We start from the raw sequence: 20,173 nt of genomic DNA, 5'->3' as shown, positions 1-20,173 counted from the left end.
TCTTCTGCCCACTCCTTGTGGCATGTGGGATCTTAGTTCCCCAACCAGGGGTCAAACCCCGGCTCAAAGCAGTGAAAACGCTGAGTCTTAACCACGGGACCGCCAGGGAATTCCCTGGCGGTCCCGTGGTTAGGACTTCACGCTTTCACTGCTGTGGGCTCAGGTTCGATCCCTGGTCGGCGAATTAAGATCTCACAAGTCACTTGGCTTGGCAGAAAAAAAAAAAAAGAAAAAGAATCTGCGTTTTTGTTTTTGTTTTTGATTTGCGGTACGCGGGCCTCTCACCGTTGTGGCCTCTCCCGTTGCGGAGCACAGGCTCCGGACGCGCAGGCTCAGCGGCCATGGCTCACGGGCCCAGCCGCTCCGCGGCATGTGGGATCTTCCCGGACCGGGGCACGAACCCGTGTCCCCTGCATCGGCAGGCGGACTCTTAACCACTGCGCCACCAGGGAAGCCTGAATCTGCGTTTTTGAGACGCTCAACAGGTGATTCTTATGTTTTTCTAAGGTAGAAAAACTGCTGATGTAGTGTTAGTCATTTTCCTTTTCCCTCCAACTTGTAAATTAAAATTTTTCAAACTATAGAAAAGTTGGGAGGATAGCATAAGGAACACCTATATTCCTTTCACCTGGATTCACCAACTGTTGACATTTTATCACATTTGCTTCCTCTCACCTTTTTTTTTTTCTGAATCATTTAAAAGTAGGTGCAAACATCATGACATTTTATCCCCAGATACTTGAGCAAGCATCTGCCAAACATAGGTCTTCTCCTGAGCAGCCACAGGACCGTTATCGAGCCTAAGAACATGAACGATTCTCCAGCACAGTCCAGCACTCAGTCCATACTCAAATTTCCCCAACTGGTCTAAAAAAAAAAGTTTTTAGCTTTTTTCCTTCAATTTAAGATTCAGCAACATTCATACATTTCATTTGATGGTTGTGTCTCTTTAGTCTGCCTTTTGTTTTTTGTGTGTGTGTGATACTTACTTTTTTTTTGAAGAGGCCAGCGTCTCTTGTACGAGGTCCTCCATGTTTATTTGTCCCCTGTTTTCCCTATGATTAAATTTAAGTTCCATGTATTTGGGAAGCCCGAGGTTATGTCTTTTATTGGTGATACCAAGTTTGGCCACTTGTTCAAGGGGGTGACCATCAGACTGAGTCATCTGTGGAGTGATGCTTTGGGTCCCTGTGAATTTCCAGTTCCTTAGCCCCCTGATGGTCCTTGCCTGATTCGTTTGTGAGAGTGTGTGTTGCAAAATGGTAATTTTCTAATTTGCTCATTCCTTCTACATTTATTAGCTGATATTCTTCCTTAAAGAAGTTTTCTGTCTTAAAATTACTATAGAATAATAGTAATTTCTTTCCTTGTATTAGATTTCATTCACAGACTCCCATTTAAAATCTTTTAGATGCCAGATTGCATTCATTGTTTTTCCACTTTTGTTAAGCAAAGCCATTATAATTGCCGATATGAATGAGCTTAATTGGGTATGAGATGACAAACGCATCCACACTGAGAAATGTAGTTATAGCCAAAAGCTAGGAAACCTGATAACTTTAGCCTCCCTGACATAAACAGGGAGCCGTGTACAATCCAGGCTCCTGTATTTGGACAGAGATTAGCTCGCCGTCCTCATGACCACCTCACCAGGACCTTGGACTTGCAGCCACTGGCCCAGCCTTTCCTCTCACTTCCTATTTGATTACCAGGCTCCACCAACTTTTCTGACCTCACAGCTCCCACAGGTGCCTGCTCCCAGCGAATCCCTTTGCAAAGACCAGGGTTTATATTTGGTTTTTAGGACTCTGCATATTCAGATTAGCTGGGATATGTTTGATTTTCCTCAGCAGTGTCTCAAGAGATTGCCATTCTTCTGAGAACTTCTCTATATCCTGAGAGACATGTTCTCCTAATATAGGGCTTTTCTTATCCCTTGACTTTCTGTCCACATCATCAAGTTTTTCTTCCTTTCTCACTCAGAACCAGGGTTTCCTTACCATAATGGTCTGTGAACTTTTCCCCCTTTTTACAAATGCAATACTGTTTATTAGACAAAAATCAATAAATACCAATGAGCAAAAAAATATAACATTTTGGATCCTCTTAGTATGGGTTGGGCACTTTATATAACTCATTTAAGATTGACAACAAACTTACGATTTGTGTTATCCTCATTTTCCCTTCCTTTGCAGTTGAGGAAAATGAAACTTGAGGTTAAATGACTGGCTTAGGGGTCATAAGCTAATAAGTTGCAGAGTTGATTTTCAAACCACAGCCAAGACTTGTTTATATTACCCTTCCAGAGCTTTTTCTATATATCAATACAAATATATAAACATGCAGAAAATACACTTCAACAGCATTCCTTTTAATCCAGTGTCATTCTCTTTCCCCTCCTCCCGGCCCTATCCCCAGGATCGACGAGAACGTGCTGGGAGCCCAGCTGGATGTTGAGGCCGCCCACTCAGAGATCCTCAAGTACTTCCAGTCGGTCACCTCCAACCGGTGGCTTATGGTCAAAATCTTCCTCATCCTCATTGTGTTCTTCATCATCTTTGTGGTCTTCCTTGCCTGAACCCTCTCCACTCTGAGGCACTCCATGGGGGTTTGGAACCCTCCTGGGAGGGCAGGTGGCCAGAGCTGCCACTGAGCCTGTGCAGGATGCTTGGGAGAAAGGCCCTGCTTCCTTCGAACTGCTAAGAATGGCCACTGCCCCCAATCCCTCACTCCTTTCCTCTGGCCACCCTGTCCTCCCCTCCCCACCCTCCAGCCCATGAAACACACACGGTTCTGGATTTGGACTCTGCTGTGAAGTGGCTGGAAGGGAGCAGAGGCCAACTGGGGGCTCATCACGCAGGTTGTCTCCACTAGGAGATTTTTATAAACCCTCCCCAGCCTGTCGCAAAAGAAACTTTGGCAGCAAGGGGAGGTGATGTCCTTCCTCACCTTCCTGAGAGTGAGGAAAGGAAGTGAAACTGGCCCAGGGACCAACTTTCCCATCTGGATTAGAATTTGACCTCTTCTTCCTCTCTTCACCATGTGAGGCAGGGGGCCCTGTGCCCCTCGGCTGCCTGCATAACCCCAACTTTGGCTGCAGGTGACTCTCAATCTGCCAAATGTGCTGCAGCCTGTTTTCTCCCAATTACAACAAGACTGTCAGCCTCACTAGCCATGTCGTCATTTTTGGGTGGGAGCGTCAGAAGGCCTAGGCAGCAAGTGGAGTGAGCCCACTGCCCAATATTATAACTGAAAGGGTTGGGCTGATGGCCCCAAGCGGCCAGGCTTTGGGCTCCATGCACACAGCTGCCTCCAGCAGGGGATAACCAAGTGCAGCAGCACTTAATTAGCATGGAAACTTCCCTTCAAAGCGGGGAGCAGGATCTCAGAGTGGGTCTCTGATGGGTGGCAACTTCAGGACCATCTCCAGAAGTATTTGGACCTGTTTTCATCTGCATCCTCCAACCAGCTGGCCCCACGTTTTCCTTGGGCTGGATGAAGCAGGAGTTCTGCCTGCTGCCAGGAGTGAAAGGTGAAGAGAAGTGTTTGTTCGCAGCTCCAGCTGAGGCTCGTGGTCCCCTCGAAGCCCCTCACCAAATCCAAGCTAGTCACACGAGAATGAAGTAGAGACCTGCCTGGAACACCTACCCTCCAGGGAGGTCAATATGCTTGTCAGTCCCGAGCAGGACCCACGACCACATCATGCCGAGGTCACCGGAGTTCCCCCATTTCACACACCCAAAGGAAGCTCAAGCTATAGCGAGGACCATCACCATCACACTGGGCTGGCCATAGCACTTTGCGGGGGGGGGGGGGTTGTCTAGGAGAGCCCAGGTCTTTCCTAGGCCTGGTGTTTTAATATTTCCTCTCCCCTTGGCCTGTGTTCAGAGGGTGGTCTTGCTTGCATCTTCACTGCCCAGTTGACCCACGATATGGGTTTAGCATAGCACATCGGTGGTGGGTGGGGCGGTCTGTGAAGACGACCAAAGCCTGACAAATGCAGTTTTTCTCATTTGACTCTGCAACTCTTCTTGGGGGAACGCAGAGATAGGAAGCTTATTTCATAAATATTTGTTGAGTTTCCGCTACGTGCTAGGTATGGTACTGAGCCAGGTGCTGGAGAAAAAAGCCATGAATTAGTCAAGTCCCTGCTCTCTTCTAGTTTTCTATTTTTATAGGCGAGGAAGGCACGGCATAGATAACGCAGATGGCAAAGGGCTGGGCTGAGCTGAGACCTAAGCCCTGGCTGGATCCCCGTAGGGGTCTATTAGCGGTCACTCCCACTCCAAGGCCCTTGGTCTCCCATTCCTCGGCAGCACTTCTTGTGGCTCCTCTTCCCTGTTCCTCTTGGAATCCTGGGCTGTAGCGTCCAGGTCTCTGCTTGAGCCCCTACCTTTGTGGTGCTGGTCTAGCGGCGGACGGATACGAGTAGGGGGCGGGGCGAACTCGCGGTAACTCTGGGCTGCGCGAGCTCGGGTCTTAGGCGGGGCGTGCAGCGCCAAGTCCCGCCCCCGGCGCGTCTGCTCGTCGGATGCGTACGCACATGTCCCAGCGGCCCCGCCTGTTATTGTAGGACGTCGGCTGTCTGTGACGAGCTCGACCCCATAAAAGCGGTGGCACCCAGCGCAGGAGCACTTCGCCTTGGAGCGCCTAGGCGTTCGGACGTTGGGCTGGGTTGCGGCCCGCGACAGAGCCCTCCCTTTCTCGGTGTGCCATGGCGGACGAGGGGAAGTCGTACAACGGTCAGTGCCGGCCCTTGGGTTGGGGAGCGGGACGATCTGGGCTCAGCTGGGCAGCGCCGGCCTAGGCCGCAGCGCCGGGGCGTGAGGCCGCGAGGGGCCCGGCGTCCGCGGGGAGCGGCGGTGCTCGGCGCCGGCCCGGCCCGGGGCGAGGCAGCCCGGGGGTTTGGCTGAACTTGAGGGTGGGTGCCCGACTTGTTAATTCCGGAATCCTGGCGTTGCGAGCACCTGCGGCTCGAAGCCGGTGGCTCGGCAGCGTGGTGATGAGATTCCTTTGAACTTTGTGGATGGTTGATACCTGTCAGTTCAATTCGGCTGCCAGACTCTTTAATGTGAGTCGGTGCCCTGCTCTTGGGCCGCTGGTGCCCTATTTTCTACCGCGCGTCCAGTCGGTCTTGCCCCCTTCCCCTCCCCCCCACCCGCCGCGGCTTTGGCTTAATATTTTAGACCTACACACTAACTCGATGTTCTAGTCCGAACACTACATTGGGTTTTAGTCCAGAGTAGTGGTTAAAAGCACACGACAGCCGAGGTTTCAATCCTGAGTTGGCTATGCCAATCTTGAGTGAGTTAAACACTCAGGCCTGATTTTCCACCCCTTTAATAAGGATAGAAACAGTACCTACCCCCTGAGTTGTCTCCGTGTGTGCGTTAAAACGAGATGGTTCGTGTCAAGTGCCTGGAGCATAGTGCCTGGCATTGGAGAAAGCCCTCAATGAACGTTAGCTGCGCTTTCTATTCATTTATTATTTTTTCCCTAGGGTCATTTCTTGAGGTTCATTGTTTGCAGAGTATTACGCATTAGACAGACCTTTTTGGGGAATCGTGCGTCTTTTTTAAGAAGCCATTCCTACCCACCAGGGTTCAGAGGATCATATTCCTGGAGAACATTTGAGGACCCTTGGTGAAACACCCTAGCTGCCACTAGAACCTGAATTTAGGAGTTGTCTCCTGAGTTAAGAGGCATTTCTGACCAAGGAAACAAAGAGCTCACTCCCTAAACTTCAGAGTGGCAGTTTGAGAATAAGGCTTTCAAAAGAAGCTTTTAAATTGGTCATATTTGTAACTGATGTTTGTACTGTATAGGCAAAAGAGGTATTGTTTACTGAAAGCTAATGTAATCATTGTGATTGGTTTTCTGAGATGTGAGAGAGGTCACCTTGGGATTAAGTAGATTTGGGTGGGCTGACAGAAAGCTGATTTCAGGTGACTTTCAGGGAGTCTGAGTTGTGTCCAGTTACACTTGGGTCACTCACACTTCCACATTCACTTCAGAGTGGCAGTTTAAGAACAAGAATTTTATTTATTTAGTTTTTTTTAGTAAGGTTGATTTACAGTATTATGTTAGTTTCAGGTATATGACATAGTGATTCAGTATTTGATAAATTCGATTCCATTAAAAGTTATTACAAAGTAATGGCTGTCACTGCCCATGCTGTACAATGTATCCTTGTTGCTTATCCATTGTATATTTAGTAGTTTGTATCTCTTAATCCCATAACCTTATCTTGCCCCTCCCCACTTCCGTCTCCCCAGTGGTAACCACTAGTTTGTTATCTATATCTGTGAGACTGTTTCTGTTTTGCTGAATATATTTATTTTTTAGATTCCACATGTAGGTGCTATCATACAATAATTGTCTTTTTCTGTCTGACTTATTTCACTAAGCATAATACCCTCCAAGTCCATTCATGGTGTTGCAGTGGCAAAATTTCATTCTTTTTTATGACTGAGTAGTATTCATCTCCTCCTGAGTCTGTTGTGTATATATGTACCCCATCTTCTTTATCCATTAGTCTCTTGATGGACACTTGGGTTGCTTCCATATCTTGGCCACTGTAAATAGTGCTGCTATGAACTTTGGGATGCATGTATCTTTATTTTTCCCCCCTGAACACAAGTGAAGCTCATATGGTATATAACACAGGGAACTCTACTCAGTGCTCTGTGGTTACCTAAATGGGAAGGAAATCCAAAAAAGAGGGGATATATGTATACATACAGCTGATTCACTTTGCTGTACAGTAGAAACTAACACAGCATTGTAAAGCAATTAAACTCCAATAAAAATTTAAAGATTTAAAAAAAAAGCAAGTGAAGCTTATATGTTTTCTTCCCTTTTTCTTAGTTTTGATGTTTTCCTTTTTTTTTAATTTTTATTTTACATTAGCGTATAGTTGATTTACAATGTTGTGTTAGTTTCAGGCGTACAGCAAAGTGATTTAGTTATACATATATCTATTTTTCAGATTCTTTTCCCATATAGGTTATTTCAGAGTTTTGAGTAGAGTTTCCTGTGCTCTATGGTAGGTCCTTGTTGATTATCTGTTTTATATATAGTAGTGTGTATATGTTAATCCCAACCTCTTAATTTATGCATGTATCTTTTTGAGTTAGTATTTTTTGTTTTTTCCAGATATATAACCAGGAGTGGAATTGCTGGATCATATGGTAGCTCTATTTTTAGTTTTTTGAAGAGAGAACAAGACCTAAAAGAAGCCCTTAAATTGGTCATATTTGTAACTGATGTCTGTGCTATATAGGCAAAAGAAGTATTGTTTACTGAGAGCTGATGTAATTATTGTGATTGTGATGTAACTATTGTGACTGATCAAATTTTCAGTGAGGGTAGACTTAGGGAATGAACTTATGGTTACTAGGGGGGAAGGGTGGGGGGGCAGGGATAGTTAGGGAGTTTGGAATTGACGTGTACACACTGCTCTATTTAAAATGGATAACCAACGAGGACATACTGTATAGCACAGGGAACTCTGCTCTAACAACCGAATTGGGAAAAAAATTTGAAAAGGAATAGATAACATTTATATGTATAACTGAATTACTTTGTTGTACACCTGAAACTAACACAACGTTGTTAATCAGCTATACTCCAATATAAAATTAAAAGTTAAAAAAAATTTTGAGTGGGATTAAGTAGATTTGGGAGGCTGAGAAAAGCAGACTTCAGATGACTTTCAGGGGCTCTGAGTTGTATCCAGTTAAACTTGGGACACTCTCACTTCCACATTCTGCTTCTTCTTTCTATAGTTTCAGTTTCTGCTTCATTTTTCTAAAGACTTTACACAGTTTTCCAATCATTTTCCCCTGTTGCTGCCATCCCACGGAGAGGGTTCTTTCCCTGGACAGGCAGAAGAGTTTGCACGGAGGTGGTCTCTGTAGTGAGTGTGTATCTCATCTGATAGTGCCGGGTGCCGGATGCTGTGGTTGCCAGGCAAGGTAGCTGAACCAGTGATGTATTTTCTCATTTAAAATTCTGTTCCCAACCCCAGAGCACGATGATCGTGTTGGTTTCCCTCAAAGAAGAAAGAAAGGCCGGGGCCCCTTCCGGTGGAAGTATGGTGAGGGGAACCGGAGGTCTGGAAGAGGAGGTTTCGTTGTTCGGTCTTCCCGCCTTGAGGAAGAGAACAGAGATGTGGCAATGAGCGATGCCCAGGATGTTTCCCGAGTACGATAGTAAGTAACCAGTTGATCTGGTTTGAATTTATCGACCCCCTCATTTATGTAGCCCTCTTACTGTCCATGTCATTTCTCTTCCCGCCTGGAAGAGAGAGAAATGCCAGGACCTGCTTAATGGTTGAGCAGTCTTAGTTGTGGTCCTGGTAACAGTGCAGGAAAGTCTTTGAGAAGACACTCCTGACCTTTCTGAGTGTTTTATTCTCTCCCTCCCCACAGCAACCCCTATGCTGCACGACCCAACCGTAGGGGTGATAATTGGCACGAGCGGTCTCGAATTCATGTTACTGTGCCTCTGCGGAGAGATAGAGCTCCTCCAGAGAGGGGAGGGGCTGGCACCAGCCAGGATGGGACCTCAAAGAACTGGTTTAAGATTACAGTGAGTACCTTGGAAAGTACATGGTGCAGGGGAGCTAAAGGGGGCTGGGCTCAGAGTTAAGGTGTTTACTTTTCACATTAAAAAATCAGTGTTCTCAGCTGTTAACTCCACAATCAGGTAACCATTCTTTCTCCTAAGAGTCAATATCTTAGAACACCTAAGAGCAGGTTCAGAAAAGGAGAAGGGGACAGGTAGGACGGGGAGGCCATCTAAAGGGAAATGTGGTAACTGCGGTTGGGAGGTGGAATAACGCCTCCACATGTCTCCCTCTGACTCAAGCTGAGTGTGGAGCTGGGGGTCCCTTGAGTTCTCTCAGGGGCAGGCAGGTTATAAATGATGTCTTGGAACTTTTAGAATCAAACAATTTGAATCTTTTGAGGAATAATAAGTATAAATGGACAGAAAGGAGGTTAAGGAGTTCGTGTTTGGCTTGAGTAGAAACCCTTTTTCTTGGCCACACCATGCAGCTTGTGGGATCTTCTTAGTTCCCCCACCAGGGATTGAACCCGGACCACCAGGGAGTTCCCAGAAAACCTTTTTTTTTTTTAAATATTTATTTGACTGCACCGGGTCTTAGATGTGGCATGCGGGATCTAGTTCCCTGACCAGGGATCGAACCTGGGCCCCCAGCATTGGGAGCGAGGAGTCTTAACCACTGGACCGCCAGGGAAGTCCCCCCAGAAACCCTTTAATTGACCGTTTCTTCAGAGCTTGGCAGATGATACGAAAGGAGGGCTAGAGTGGGTCTGCTGTTCAGTATTAGTTATGTGTTGTTCCCTTCTCTTCTCTTTCTCTCATCTAGATTCCTTATGGCAGGAAATATGACAAGTCATGGCTCCTGAGCATGATTCAGAGCAAGTGCAGCATCCCTTTCACTCCCATTGAGGTAAGAGAAGGCCCAGGTGTGTGGCTGGGGACCAAGGAGCAGGTGGAGGTACCATCTGCACGGGGGTGCTCTGGGCTCCCAAGTCCAATGCTGTTGTTTTCTCTTCTTGCAGTTTCACTATGAAAACACACGGGCCCTGTTTTTTGTTGAGGATGCCAGTACTGCCTCTGCATTGAAGGCTGTCAACTATAAGATTTTGGATCGGGAGAACCGCAGGGTATGTGTGAAGGGCCTGGCTTGGTTGGGGGTGGGGATTGGTGCTCAGGGCATGGACTGGGTCTTGGTCCTGGGGCTTAGGCCTCCCTGGAGTTCACCGTGCCCATGCGTGTCTCCCCTGCAGATATCTATCATCATCAACTCCTCTCTTCCACCCCACACTGTGCAGAACGAACTGAAGCCAGAGCAAGCAGAGCAGCTAAAGGTGAGGCAGCCGCAAGGGATGGGTGCTTCCACCCGAGTCCTGCCAGTTCTCACCCTCCACCCATGCCCACACGCGACTCCAGTGACCGCTGAATCCTTTGTATTCCTCTGTAGCTGGTCATGAGCAAACGATACGATGGCTCCCAGCAAGCACTTGACCTCAAGGGCCTCCGTTCAGACCCAGGTACGGTTGATAGCAGTAATTCTCAGATGGGTGGCGGCAGAGGGGGATCTGTCAGGCAGGGAACATTTGAGGCTGGTTTGGTGGGAACGCTGGCCTGGGTGAGCCCTCTCAGACTTCCCTTTCCTTCCTGAAGATTTGGTGGCCCAGAACATTGATGTTGTCCTGAATCGTAGAAGCTGTATGGCAGCCACCCTGCGAATCATTGAAGAGAACATCCCTGAGGTGAGGCCTTTGTCCCACTAGGTGGGAGGAAGCAGGGTGGGATAGATAGATAGATAGGATGGGGTTGGGAGGCAGGTTTGTTTCAGATTCCCTTGCTGCTGGTGCTTCCTCTAAATTCTTCTCTCCCCACAGCTGTTGTCCTTAAACTTGAGCAATAACAAGCTGTACAGGCTGGATGACTTGTCCAGCATTGTGCAGAAAGCACCCAATCTAAAGATCCTCGATCTTTCTGGAAATGAGGTGAGACTGAGAGCCTGTTTGTGTTTTGGATGGAGTGGGCAGAGGGTGGAGAGAGCTTGCCTGGTGGCAGCAAGAGGCGAGGGAGGGCATTTAAGGGATGAGGTGGGGCTTGGGGGTGGGAGGAATCTAGCTGGCTCCCTTTACCAGCATGTCTTTCCCGCCTTTTCTCCCCATCCTTTGCAGCTAAAGTCTGAGCGGGAGTTGGACAAGATAAAAGGGCTGAAGCTAGAAGAGCTGTGGCTTGACAGAAACACCCTGTGTGATACCTTTCGAGACCAGTCCACCTACATCAGGTCAGTTTTAACCTCTGTCTCCCCTCCTGGGAACCTTCACCCCCTAGGAGGCTGAGCTGATGCACCCTGACCAGTGCCCGTCTGCAGATGTGCAGCCCTGAGCTGGAACCACCTGTCCTTGGGGAGGATCGTGTGCTCCTCCCGTTTGTCCATCCGTGACACCCAGCTTTGCCCCAGGCCTCCTTTCCTTTCTTCTCACCTGTCTGCCTGTTTGCTGGTTCTGTGGCTTTTCTCCTTCCTTCCTGAACACAGGGTTTTCTACACTCCCCCTACCCTGTTGTTCCATGAAGAGCAGCTCCCTTTTTTACCGTGGCTAGGGGGCATATCTTGTATATCATGCCCCATACATGGAGTTGCTTTGAGCCAAGAGCCTGGTATCCCTGGGCAGAGAAAGCCCTCCCTCCCTGGGACTTCCTGCTGATGGAAGTTCTTCCTTCCTCTGTCCTGCAACGGCCCCTCTTGCCCTTTTGCCAAGAGGCGCTCTCTTCTCACAATCTCCTTGCCCAAGGCTGGTGCCTGGGCTTTCCTGCCCACACTGAGGTTGAGGCCTCCTGGTGGCTGGTGCCGTGCAATCGGTCTCTCTTGCCCAGTGCTGTAAGCTGGGCCCTCCCTGGAGGAGAAACCTGGGTTCCCGAAGACATGTGACCAGAGCCGGGGCCCCGCCAGTTGGCGAGGGAATCCCAGGGCAGGTGCTGGGCGTGGAGGCCACGGGGGCATAGGCTACCAAGGTGACAGAGAACTGACCTTCTCTGGGGGCGCTGCACCTCGCTCACTCGCACACCTCACATCTCCCTGCTTGGCCCCGGAGGATGGCTGGTTAGCCAGAGACGGGTAAGATTCCTCAGGGAAGGAACAACCTAAGACAGGCACAGTCGCAGAGGGGCCATCAGGAGAGAACTTGGGGGCCAACAGAGGTGGGGCACAGACCCTCACCCCCCCAACTTTGCAGGGGCCTGAACCCTCACCCCTTCTGAGGGAGGTCTCCTGTCCCCATGGCTGCTTCGCTTCCCACGCCCAGCTCAGATGGGAACCCAGGTAGCAGACAAGAGACCTGGCCAATAGCAGCTGCTCTCCCGCCGCAGCAGGGCTTTGTTTCCCATTTCCTCCGTGGACCACAGGGAAGAGGGAGCTGAAAGAAAGGGCTGTGTCAGGTGGCTTCTTCCTTTGTTCTCCCTCTTCTTTCTAAATGACTCTTTGCCGTGTAGTGCTTTCGCTTTTCCTTTGCTTTCTCTTTCCTCTTTCTCTCTCCTCGCCAGTATCAGCCCCGTCTCCTTGGCTCCTTCCTCTCCTGCCTTTTCTCTCTCTTCTCCGTTTCGTCCCCTCGCTGCTTCCTTGGCCTCATCTCCTCCTGAGCCCTGCCTTGCTCATCTCCCTGCCCCAACATCCTGTGCCATTTCTGCGGTGTGTTCTGGTCTTGGCCGTGGCCAGACCTGGCAGAAGTGATGGATACCTGTTGAGGCAGTGGAGCCCCTGGGCTCCCACCCCATTCCCTCCTCCCGGGGGCTGCACAGGTGAGTAGGTGGAAGGTAAGGGGGGTAGGGAGGGAAAGGAGGTCCTGGCTTAAAGCCTGGGCCGGGAGTGCTGCTTCTGTGGCGTGTTCAGAGTCACTCAGAGAAGAGAGGGTCGTCCTCCGAGGCAGTCATTTCTGGTGCCCAGGAGAGGTGGGGAGTTGGGGCCATTTTTCCTGGAGCTCAGAGGCTGGGAAAGAGTGAGGACAAGAGGGTGGGATGGGCTGTCCCTCGGGCATTGGTATATTCACCCCTAGAGCAGCCCAGGAGGCACGGTGGCTCTGAAACATCACTCATTTCTGTCCCATTCTTGACAGCGCCGTTCGAGAGCGATTTCCCAAATTATTACGCCTGGTAAGTACCTAACTTTTTTCATTCTCTTCTAAGGAGCATAGCATCTCGCACCCTCAAAGTCTTGCCTAACGTGTTTGTATGATCACTGATTTGGGGACATAGAGCCCTTTGAGAATCTGACAAAGTCTCTAATCCTTTTTTTTTTTTTTTTTTTCCCTGGTTGTGGGGTGGGAGGAATCAAGCCATTTTATTGAGGACCTTTGAGGGAGGGTTGAAGGGCCAGTAGAACAATGAGATCTGACATCCTTCTCCCAGCTGGGATCTCCCCAGCTTCACAGTCGCTGAAAATATAATCATTCTTCCCAGAAAAACACCTGTAGACAAAAGTTGCATCTATCAGGATTCATGGACCCTTGCCATGTCTCTTTGACACTTGACCTGTGACCCCTCACTCTTAATTCTCCCATCTGAGTGCTCATCCAGCCTTTTCTGTCTGGTTTATATCGTCGGCTGTCACTTTCTTTCTGCAGGACGGCCATGAGTTACCCCCACCGATTGCCTTTGACATTGAAGCCCCCACAGTGTTACCTCCCTGCAAGGTGAGTGGAGGGGGCCGCAGTTGGGGGCACAAGAGTTAGCGCTCACGTTGGGAGAGTCCTGGTTACGTGGTCCTAATACCTGTTTGATTCCAGGGAAGCTACTTTGGAACAGAGACCCTGAAGAATCTGGTCCTGCACTTCTTGCAGCAGTGAGTATCTCAGGTCACCTCAGGCTGGGGGGCGGTGGGCTAGCCCCAGCACAGCTCGCTCTCGGGAGCTGTCGGTCACTGTGCGGCCCCAGATTGTGGAGCTCAGGCTTTCCCTTTTGTTTTCCTCGTAGGTACTATGCGATATATGACTCCGGAGACCGGCAGCAGCTCCTGGATGCCTACCACGATGGGGCCTGCTGCTCTCTGAGTATTCCTTTCACCCCCCAGAACCCTGCCCGGTGAGTGTCACATCCCAGAACCTGCCCAGGACCAGAGTTTCTCAGCAAATACAGGCCAGCACGTGCGCATGCACACCGTTCTGACCACTGCCTCCTTTTTCTCCTGTTCCCCCCAGAAGCAACTTAGCTGAGTACTTCAAAGATAGTAGGAATGTGAAGAAGCTTAAAGACCCTAGTAAGTGTGTGATGTGAGCAGAACAGGTTGGGAAAAGGGGATGGGAAGGGGCTGAGTGTGGGCTGAGTGTGGCAGCTGCTCACCTTGGCTTCCCCTTCTCCCACAGCCCTGCGGTTCCGGCTGCTAAAGCACACACGTCTCAATGTTGTGGCCTTCCTCAATGAGTTGCCCAAAACTCAGCATGACGTCAGTTCCTTCGTGGTAGACATAAGCGCCCAGACAGTGAGCACCTATGTCTTCCTTGGCAGAAGGGCGGAATTGGGGAAGGGGCGGTTAAGAGGCAGGGAGGACTCGGGCTCTGGCTGGGAGCCTACGTGGTACCTGATGCTGCTGCTTCTCTTTCAGAGCACGTTGCTGTGTTTTTCTGTCAATGGGGTCTTCAAAGAAGGTGAGGGTCTTTGGAGTGCCGAGTTTGCAGAGTGGTCCCTTTCCCAGCTAGTCGTTCTCAGCACCCTTAGCTTCCCAGCTACCTTCTCTTCTCTCTTCTTCCTTGACCTCCTTCTCTCATTCTTCCCCCCAAGCCTACCCTCTCCACCTGTCTTTTCCTGTCTGGGATATGGGAAAAGCCTGAGGTTTAGAAGGACACAGACTTTGGAGTCAGGCAGGTCTGAGCTTCCATCCCAACTTTGGTCCTCTGTGTCTGTGGGCAATTTACATTACCTCTGAGCCTGAGTCTTTATTTGTGAAAGGAAGGGGGTTAGTAATAGCCATCTCACAGTGTTGTGGTGAGTAAGTGAAGTGATGTACAAGATGCTTGACACCGGGCCTGGCACACACACACTCCACTAGTGGGATAACAGCGTTGTTGTTATTACTGTCCTCCCTGACCTCTGATACTCCTCCCCACTGTGCTCCCCTGTGCACACATAATCATCCCTGTCTGGCCCACTTAGGGTTCTTTGTATCAAATAAGACCATGATTTTTGAGAAGCTGTTTGAAAACATAAAACATGAGTGACTCTGACAGGTTGTCACCATTGTTATCATTGCAGTGGATGGAAAATCTCGGGACTCTTTGCGAGCCTTTACCCGGACATTCGTCGCTGTTCCTGCCAGCAATTCAGGGTGAGTGTTGGACTTACCGTATGGGGTCCCAGTCCCAATCCATGGCCACCACTGTGAAGATTGGGGAGGGTGGAGTCGGTCCTCTGGGTATCTTCAGACATTCAGAAAGGCAGGGGGTGATCAGAGTAGGGTCACATAGTGGTGACGAGCTTGGCTCTGGAGTCCAGCTGTCTGGGGTTTTCATCCTGGCTCCACCACTTCTAGCTTAGGGCAAGTTTCCTCATTTGAAAAGTGGTTTAACAATATTCACTTCCTAAGTCTGTTGTGAAGATAAATGAGTGTTGGGGGAGAATGTATAATTCTAGTGTGTTTGGTAGATAATCCCATACATGGAGTCCATGGGAAAGGGAGGAAATGAAAAAGGGACCTCGTGGGTATTGAAAGGATCTGAGTGTCAAGTGAGAATAGGAATGCTGTTGGGAGGATGAGGTTATCTGTCTGTCTGTCCAGCTGTCTCAGGTGCTTTTTGTCCCCAAGGTTGTGCATCGTAAATGATGAGCTATTTGTGCGGAATGCCAGTCCTGATGAGATCCAAAGAGCCTTTGCCATGCCTGCACCCACACCTTCTTCCAGCCCAGTGCCCACCCTCTCCCCAGAGCAGCAGGAAATGGTGCAGGCATTCTCTACCCAGTCTGGCATGAACCTTGAGTGGTCCCAGAAGTGAGTACTGGACATGTGTAGGAATAAGGGTGAACTGGGTAGGGCTGCTGGTGAATAATGACTGCCCCTAAAATTTTTAAAGCCAGAACTTTTTTTATTACTTAAAGAAAAAAAAAAGACGGTCCATAAAAAAATTTTCTCTATGCATACATTAGCATAACATTTAAAGTCAAAATGAAGTCCCTCTTTTATACTGTTCTGCAACATACTTTACTTATCCCATGAACATCTTTCCCTATTAGTATAAAACTCACCTTAGTCTCATTTCTGTTAGCTATTTAATAGAAATAGATAGCTATTTAATATTTCTTTGTAATCGAAAGACCATTGATAGATGGATTTTTACCAACTTTTCATTTGTATAAAGAGTGCAAGAATGTATGTAATTGTTGGTGTTTCCATAGAACGGATGTTGAAGTGGCATTTAGAGATCAGGGTGACTGCGTCTTGGTTCTAATGGAGGTGCCTGTTCTTGCCCTACTCCAGGTGCCTTCAGGACAACAACTGGGACTACACCAGATCTGCCCAGGCCTTTACTCATCTCAAGGTAAAGTTTGGGAATAGGTGGCTAAAAGAGATTTCCAGGCCTTCAAGAGGGTCACGTAGGCTTGGGACGCGGGCATGGGCCACCTGGCTCTACTGACCTTTTATTTTTTCTCTAAGGCCAAGGGCGAGATCCCAGAAGTGGCATTCATAAAGTAATCCATAGTCATGCCCCAGAAGATCCCTGTAAATAGCCCTCGTCTGTCCTGATGTCTCCTCTTCGGCCCCTGTGACTGTGACTGCTGGATCCCTCTCCTTACCTGCCTTCTTGAAGACTTCGGGAAGATTGAGCCTCCCTGGTGCCAGGAAGCCAAAGCTTACTTTGTAGAACTGACACTAAACTACCCGAAGGACTTAGGTGCTTTGTGTACTTATCCCAGGATCCTCCCTACTTTTTAAGATAAAGAGTGATACTGTATTTTGTGTCCAGTGTGCTGGGTTATTTTAGCCTTGCCCTTCGCAAGCGCGGGCGGGGCCGACAGATGGACTCCGAGGGGGCGGGGCGGGGCGGGGCGGGGCCAGCGGCAGGAAGTCCCGCCCCGGAAGCGGTGCCGCTCAGGGGCATGGCGGCTCTCGGGCGGCGGTGCCGTGTGCGGCTGTTCTTAACGCTGCAGTCGCTTGCCGCGCGCAGGGCTCTGCATGACGTGGGCCCGCCACGGGACGTGCTGCTCTTCGAGCACGAAGGAGGTCGCTTCTTCGCCGTCCTCGGGCTGTTCTGCGCTGGCCAGGGCGTCTTCTGGGCTTCCCTAGCCATTGCCGCCTTGGCCCGCGCGCCGGCCTCCACTCGGCCTCCAGACGCCGAGTCCCCAGGCCGCGGCCGCCTGGACCTGCGCTCCGCGCTCTGGCGCTACGGCCTTGCCGTCGGCTGCGGCGCCATCGGTAAGGTGTGGTTTGCCTTCCCGGCATGGGTCGAGGAGGGCGGGCACAATCCTCTCCGCTTGGGCAAGAAGAGTAAGGGGCTCCCGACCCTCCAGGATGGACAGGCCACCCTCATAGGTGTGTGGTACACTGGAGTCGGACGTCCCCGAGCGCCAAGCCCTCGTACAGGTTCAGGCTGAAGACTGCCTCTCACTCTGTGACCTTGAGCGAGTTAGTACTTACGCTCTGGACCCTGTTTTAAAATGGGTGTGAGTATCTATTAAGGCTTTTGGGAGGAATGACTAATACATGATGGGGGTATAGGAGGAGCTTAGTAAATGTTACTATCAATCATCACAATTTTTTTTTTTATTATTTGGGGGCACACGGTAAGGGTTGCTTCTTAGCTCTCCAGGGAAAACCCCAATCTTTGCTCTTCCTGCAGGTACTCTGGTACTTGGTGCTGGTCTTCTCTTTTCCTTCCGCTCTGTGCGCTCAGTGATGCTACAGGCTGGAGGGAAGCAAGTGACCCTCACCACTCATGCCCCCTTTGGCTGGGGTGCCCATTTTACAGTTCCCTTGAACCAAGTATCCTGCATGGCCCACCGGGGTGAAGTCCCTGCCATGTTGCCTCTGAAGGTCAAAGGCCGACGATTCTACTTCCTCTTGGACAAAGCTGGACACTTCCCCAACACGAAACTCTTTGACAACACTGTGGGTGCCTACCGTAGCTTGTGACGAAACCACCTCAGGTCACTCACCCCTCCCAGAGGGGAATCAAAACTGAACCTTAGGGAATGGGGTGACAACCAGGGTCACACAAGAGGCCCAAAATTCATTAACAGCAAATAAAGGAGCAGTCATCCCAAGGGCAGCTACCTGTCAGTACCTCAAAGTTTTGATCCATGCCTGTTTCGCCTTCACTCCTTACTCCCATCCACCCTACCTACAGTGCTTTACACCAAGAACTCAGTACTGAGATGAAGAAAGAACGTAATATAATACTTTGGTACAAAAACAGCTGTAGGAAGAGGGGGTCTGTTAATCATGTTTCCCTCCTGGAGGGAAAACTCAGGCTCCCAGCCGTGTGGGCCATGTGGGGGCAAGAGGACTGCAGGCACTTGGGCACGGAGTCTGGCGGCAGGAGTACTCTTTGGTTAGTCTTCAGGAATGGGAAAGGCGTGGCCCAACAAGAGCATCTGTCTCAGAGCTCCACACAGGGTCCCCCCTCTCCAGAGGCCGGTATGGGGTGGCTTCAGACTTCCACTGCATGACCTGGAGCACCAAGACCACGCACCACAATACCAGATTCACCCAAGAAGAGGTCTGTGGGAGACAGGAACAGGAGTGTGAGGAGTGGGCCCATCTCGAATCCAGTTCCACCCACACACCACTCTTAGCTGTTCACTGTCAGGCCGTCAAGCCTTCAGCTCCTCTCAGCCCCTCACTGGTGGGCCAAGCTCAGAGTACACTGGTGAGCACTCTTACAACTGCAGATTGTGTTATATGATTCATTATGTGAATCTGTGTATCCCTCAATCTCCACCCAGTCTTTCATATCCCAGGACCTCACTTCAGCATTGTGTAGGTTGGAGTAAAACTGCAGAGCGGTTCCAGGGGGTATCCATGGAGTTTTCTGGGCATCAGAGCAGCTGTGAGGTCAAAGAGACAGTTGTGAGAAAGGGGAGACATACCCTAAATACCCTTGTGCTCCAGTGCCCCTTTGAGAACTGATGGGGATATAAAACGGGGTGTATAGGATCCCCTCTACAGAGGGAAGGTAGTCAGCCCCAGCCAGGCTTCCCTCCCTCTCCCATTACCTAGTTATGTTCAGGGAGATGATGGATTTGCAGAGGGAACTGGTGCCAAATCGAAGGATGCAGGCAGACACTAAGACCAGGAAGATGGCTATAGCTGAGATGGCCAGTGCAATGCGGAGCCCTATCGGGCCTCTATAAGGAGGGAGAGAATAAACCTTGTGGTTGAGGTGGGACTCCTCCCATCTCAGCCCCTGGCCCTCGGAGTGGGCAGTCACCTGTGGGAATCCTCGATGCAGCTGCTGTAGACCCAGAAGAGCAGAAGCAGGAGACAGTAGAGGGCCAGCAGGCCAGAGGCCCCAGCCACAAAGTAGCAGAGAGATGGGGCCGAGGGTCGGGACAAGGCCAGGGAGGAGCCATTCAGGGCAGCCACACCATACAGGGGACAGCTGCCCCTGAAGGAGCCCTGTGGAAAGAAGCTGCTAAGTCCTAGATTTCAGGCTGGTGCCTCTGGATGCAGGCTCATGGCAGGTGTTGGGGATAATCTAGACCAGGGCCGCTCTAGGGAGTTATTTGTGCACTGTCAGCTCCTGTTTCTGGGCCAGTAGATTAATGAGTCCGCTGGGGAAATCAAACCTGCAGTGAGTGGCCAGAAGGATCAGGAAATAGGCGGTAGTTATGAAATACAAAGAGCTTCAGAGTTGCCTCACAAGTTCTGGTCTCCCCTCGTGCAGAAATCCTAGAGTAGAACCAGAACTGTGTGACCTTCCGCTATCTCCGATGTTTTCTGACCTGTAAAACAGGCGTAATAGCGCCTACTTATAGGGATTAAATGAACCTGTTTATTAACATGATTGCCTGACTGCGATAAACACTCAGCCTAAACTTTTGGCTTCTGCTACATCACTATTTTGCCATTTAACACATTCTGTTGCAACCATTTGGTAGTTTGATCATCTCCACTACACTAAGCTTTATTTCTTGGAGTAGCTTAGCACAACAGTGTCTGATTTAGGGGGCCCTGGACCAGCTTGTTTCACAGCCAGGGTGAGGTTATGCAGAGGGAGTCACCAGGCCGGGCTGTATCTGATGCTGTTAAGACTCTCCTGAGGACTCGTTCCTTTGGCCCGAGTATGACCTGGGCGGACGGATCGACAGAGCGCGTTTACCGCCGATGCAACTCCGCCGCCGACCAGCCCCACCCGGCCCACCGGCTGAGAGGAGCAGCGCGCCAGAACCCGCCCCCCACCCCCCACCGGCCCGGACAGCAGCGGACTCTCCGTGTCAGGATCGGCCTGCCCGCCCCCGCTTACCCGGCCCCGTCCCGCAGCCCCACCTGGGTCCGAGTCAGTGCCGCGGCCGCCACGGCTCCGCACACGAAGGCGGTAGCAAAGAACACGAGCTCGACGCGCTGCAGCCAAGGGAGAGCCATGGCTCCCTCGCCACCAGGAAGCGCCGCCGTGGGAGCCAACCGCCCAAGCCCCGCCTC

The 20,173-nt window shown here is 50.3% G+C and overlaps 4 protein-coding genes across 7 annotated transcripts in view; 3 read left to right on the top strand and 1 right to left on the bottom strand.

Annotated features, from left to right (window-relative positions):
• STX5 (syntaxin 5) overlaps positions 1-3,168 on the top strand; it is a 28,451-nt gene extending 25,283 nt beyond the window's left edge. For all 3 annotated transcript variants that reach the window (XM_082660713.1, XM_082660712.1, XM_082660711.1), the window contains exon 11: positions 2,419-3,168. In XM_082660713.1, the coding sequence (XP_082516839.1) occupies positions 2,419-2,578 (160 nt within the window). In that variant the 3' untranslated portion in view covers positions 2,579-3,168. The remainder of the gene's footprint in view (positions 1-2,418) is intronic.
• A 1,433-nt stretch (positions 3,169-4,601) lies between these two features.
• Positions 4,602-16,481, top strand: NXF1 (nuclear RNA export factor 1). Its single transcript, XM_082661117.1, has 21 exons — positions 4,602-4,742; positions 8,030-8,213; positions 8,433-8,592; positions 9,395-9,478; positions 9,591-9,695; positions 9,819-9,899; positions 10,013-10,082; positions 10,216-10,304; positions 10,437-10,544; positions 10,728-10,837; positions 12,663-12,699; positions 13,170-13,238; positions 13,332-13,387; positions 13,519-13,626; positions 13,743-13,801; positions 13,908-14,023; positions 14,147-14,189; positions 14,794-14,866; positions 15,344-15,526; positions 16,013-16,073; positions 16,190-16,481. The coding sequence occupies exons 1-21, from the start codon at positions 4,715-4,717 to the stop codon at positions 16,226-16,228; spliced, it is 1,863 nt and encodes a 620-aa protein (XP_082517243.1). The 5' UTR covers positions 4,602-4,714; the 3' UTR covers positions 16,229-16,481.
• A 151-nt stretch (positions 16,482-16,632) lies between these two features.
• On the top strand, positions 16,633-17,665 carry TMEM223 (transmembrane protein 223; the record flags this gene model as incomplete). Its single annotated transcript, XM_082660982.1, has 2 exons — positions 16,633-16,948; positions 17,373-17,665. 2 exons carry the CDS (start codon positions 16,633-16,635, stop codon positions 17,663-17,665), a joined length of 609 nt encoding a protein of 202 aa, XP_082517108.1.
• A 426-nt stretch (positions 17,666-18,091) lies between these two features.
• TMEM179B (transmembrane protein 179B) lies at positions 18,092-20,167 on the bottom strand (the record flags this gene model as incomplete). Of its 2 annotated transcripts, XM_082660981.1 has the most annotated exons (6): positions 19,998-20,133; positions 19,321-19,423; positions 18,963-19,150; positions 18,748-18,879; positions 18,501-18,579; positions 18,092-18,253 (listed from the first exon to the last, which is right to left on the bottom strand). In XM_082660981.1, the coding sequence occupies exons 1-6, from the start codon at positions 20,114-20,116 to the stop codon at positions 18,092-18,094; spliced, it is 783 nt and encodes a 260-aa protein (XP_082517107.1). In that variant the 5' UTR covers positions 20,117-20,133. The 2 variants fall into 2 exon arrangements, with proteins under 2 accessions (XP_082517107.1, XP_082517106.1); XM_082660980.1 differs by lacking the exon at positions 19,321-19,423 and having other exon boundaries at positions 20,021-20,167.
• Between the last annotated feature and the right edge of the window lie 6 nt (positions 20,168-20,173).

Source organism: Grampus griseus (assembly GCF_964374135.1).
Source record: "Grampus griseus genome assembly, chromosome: 8".
Classification (NCBI taxonomy): Eukaryota; Metazoa; Chordata; class Mammalia; order Artiodactyla; family Delphinidae; genus Grampus; species Grampus griseus.
The sequence above is the reverse complement of the archived record's forward strand: the minus strand, read 5'-3'. Positions and strand labels throughout refer to the sequence as shown.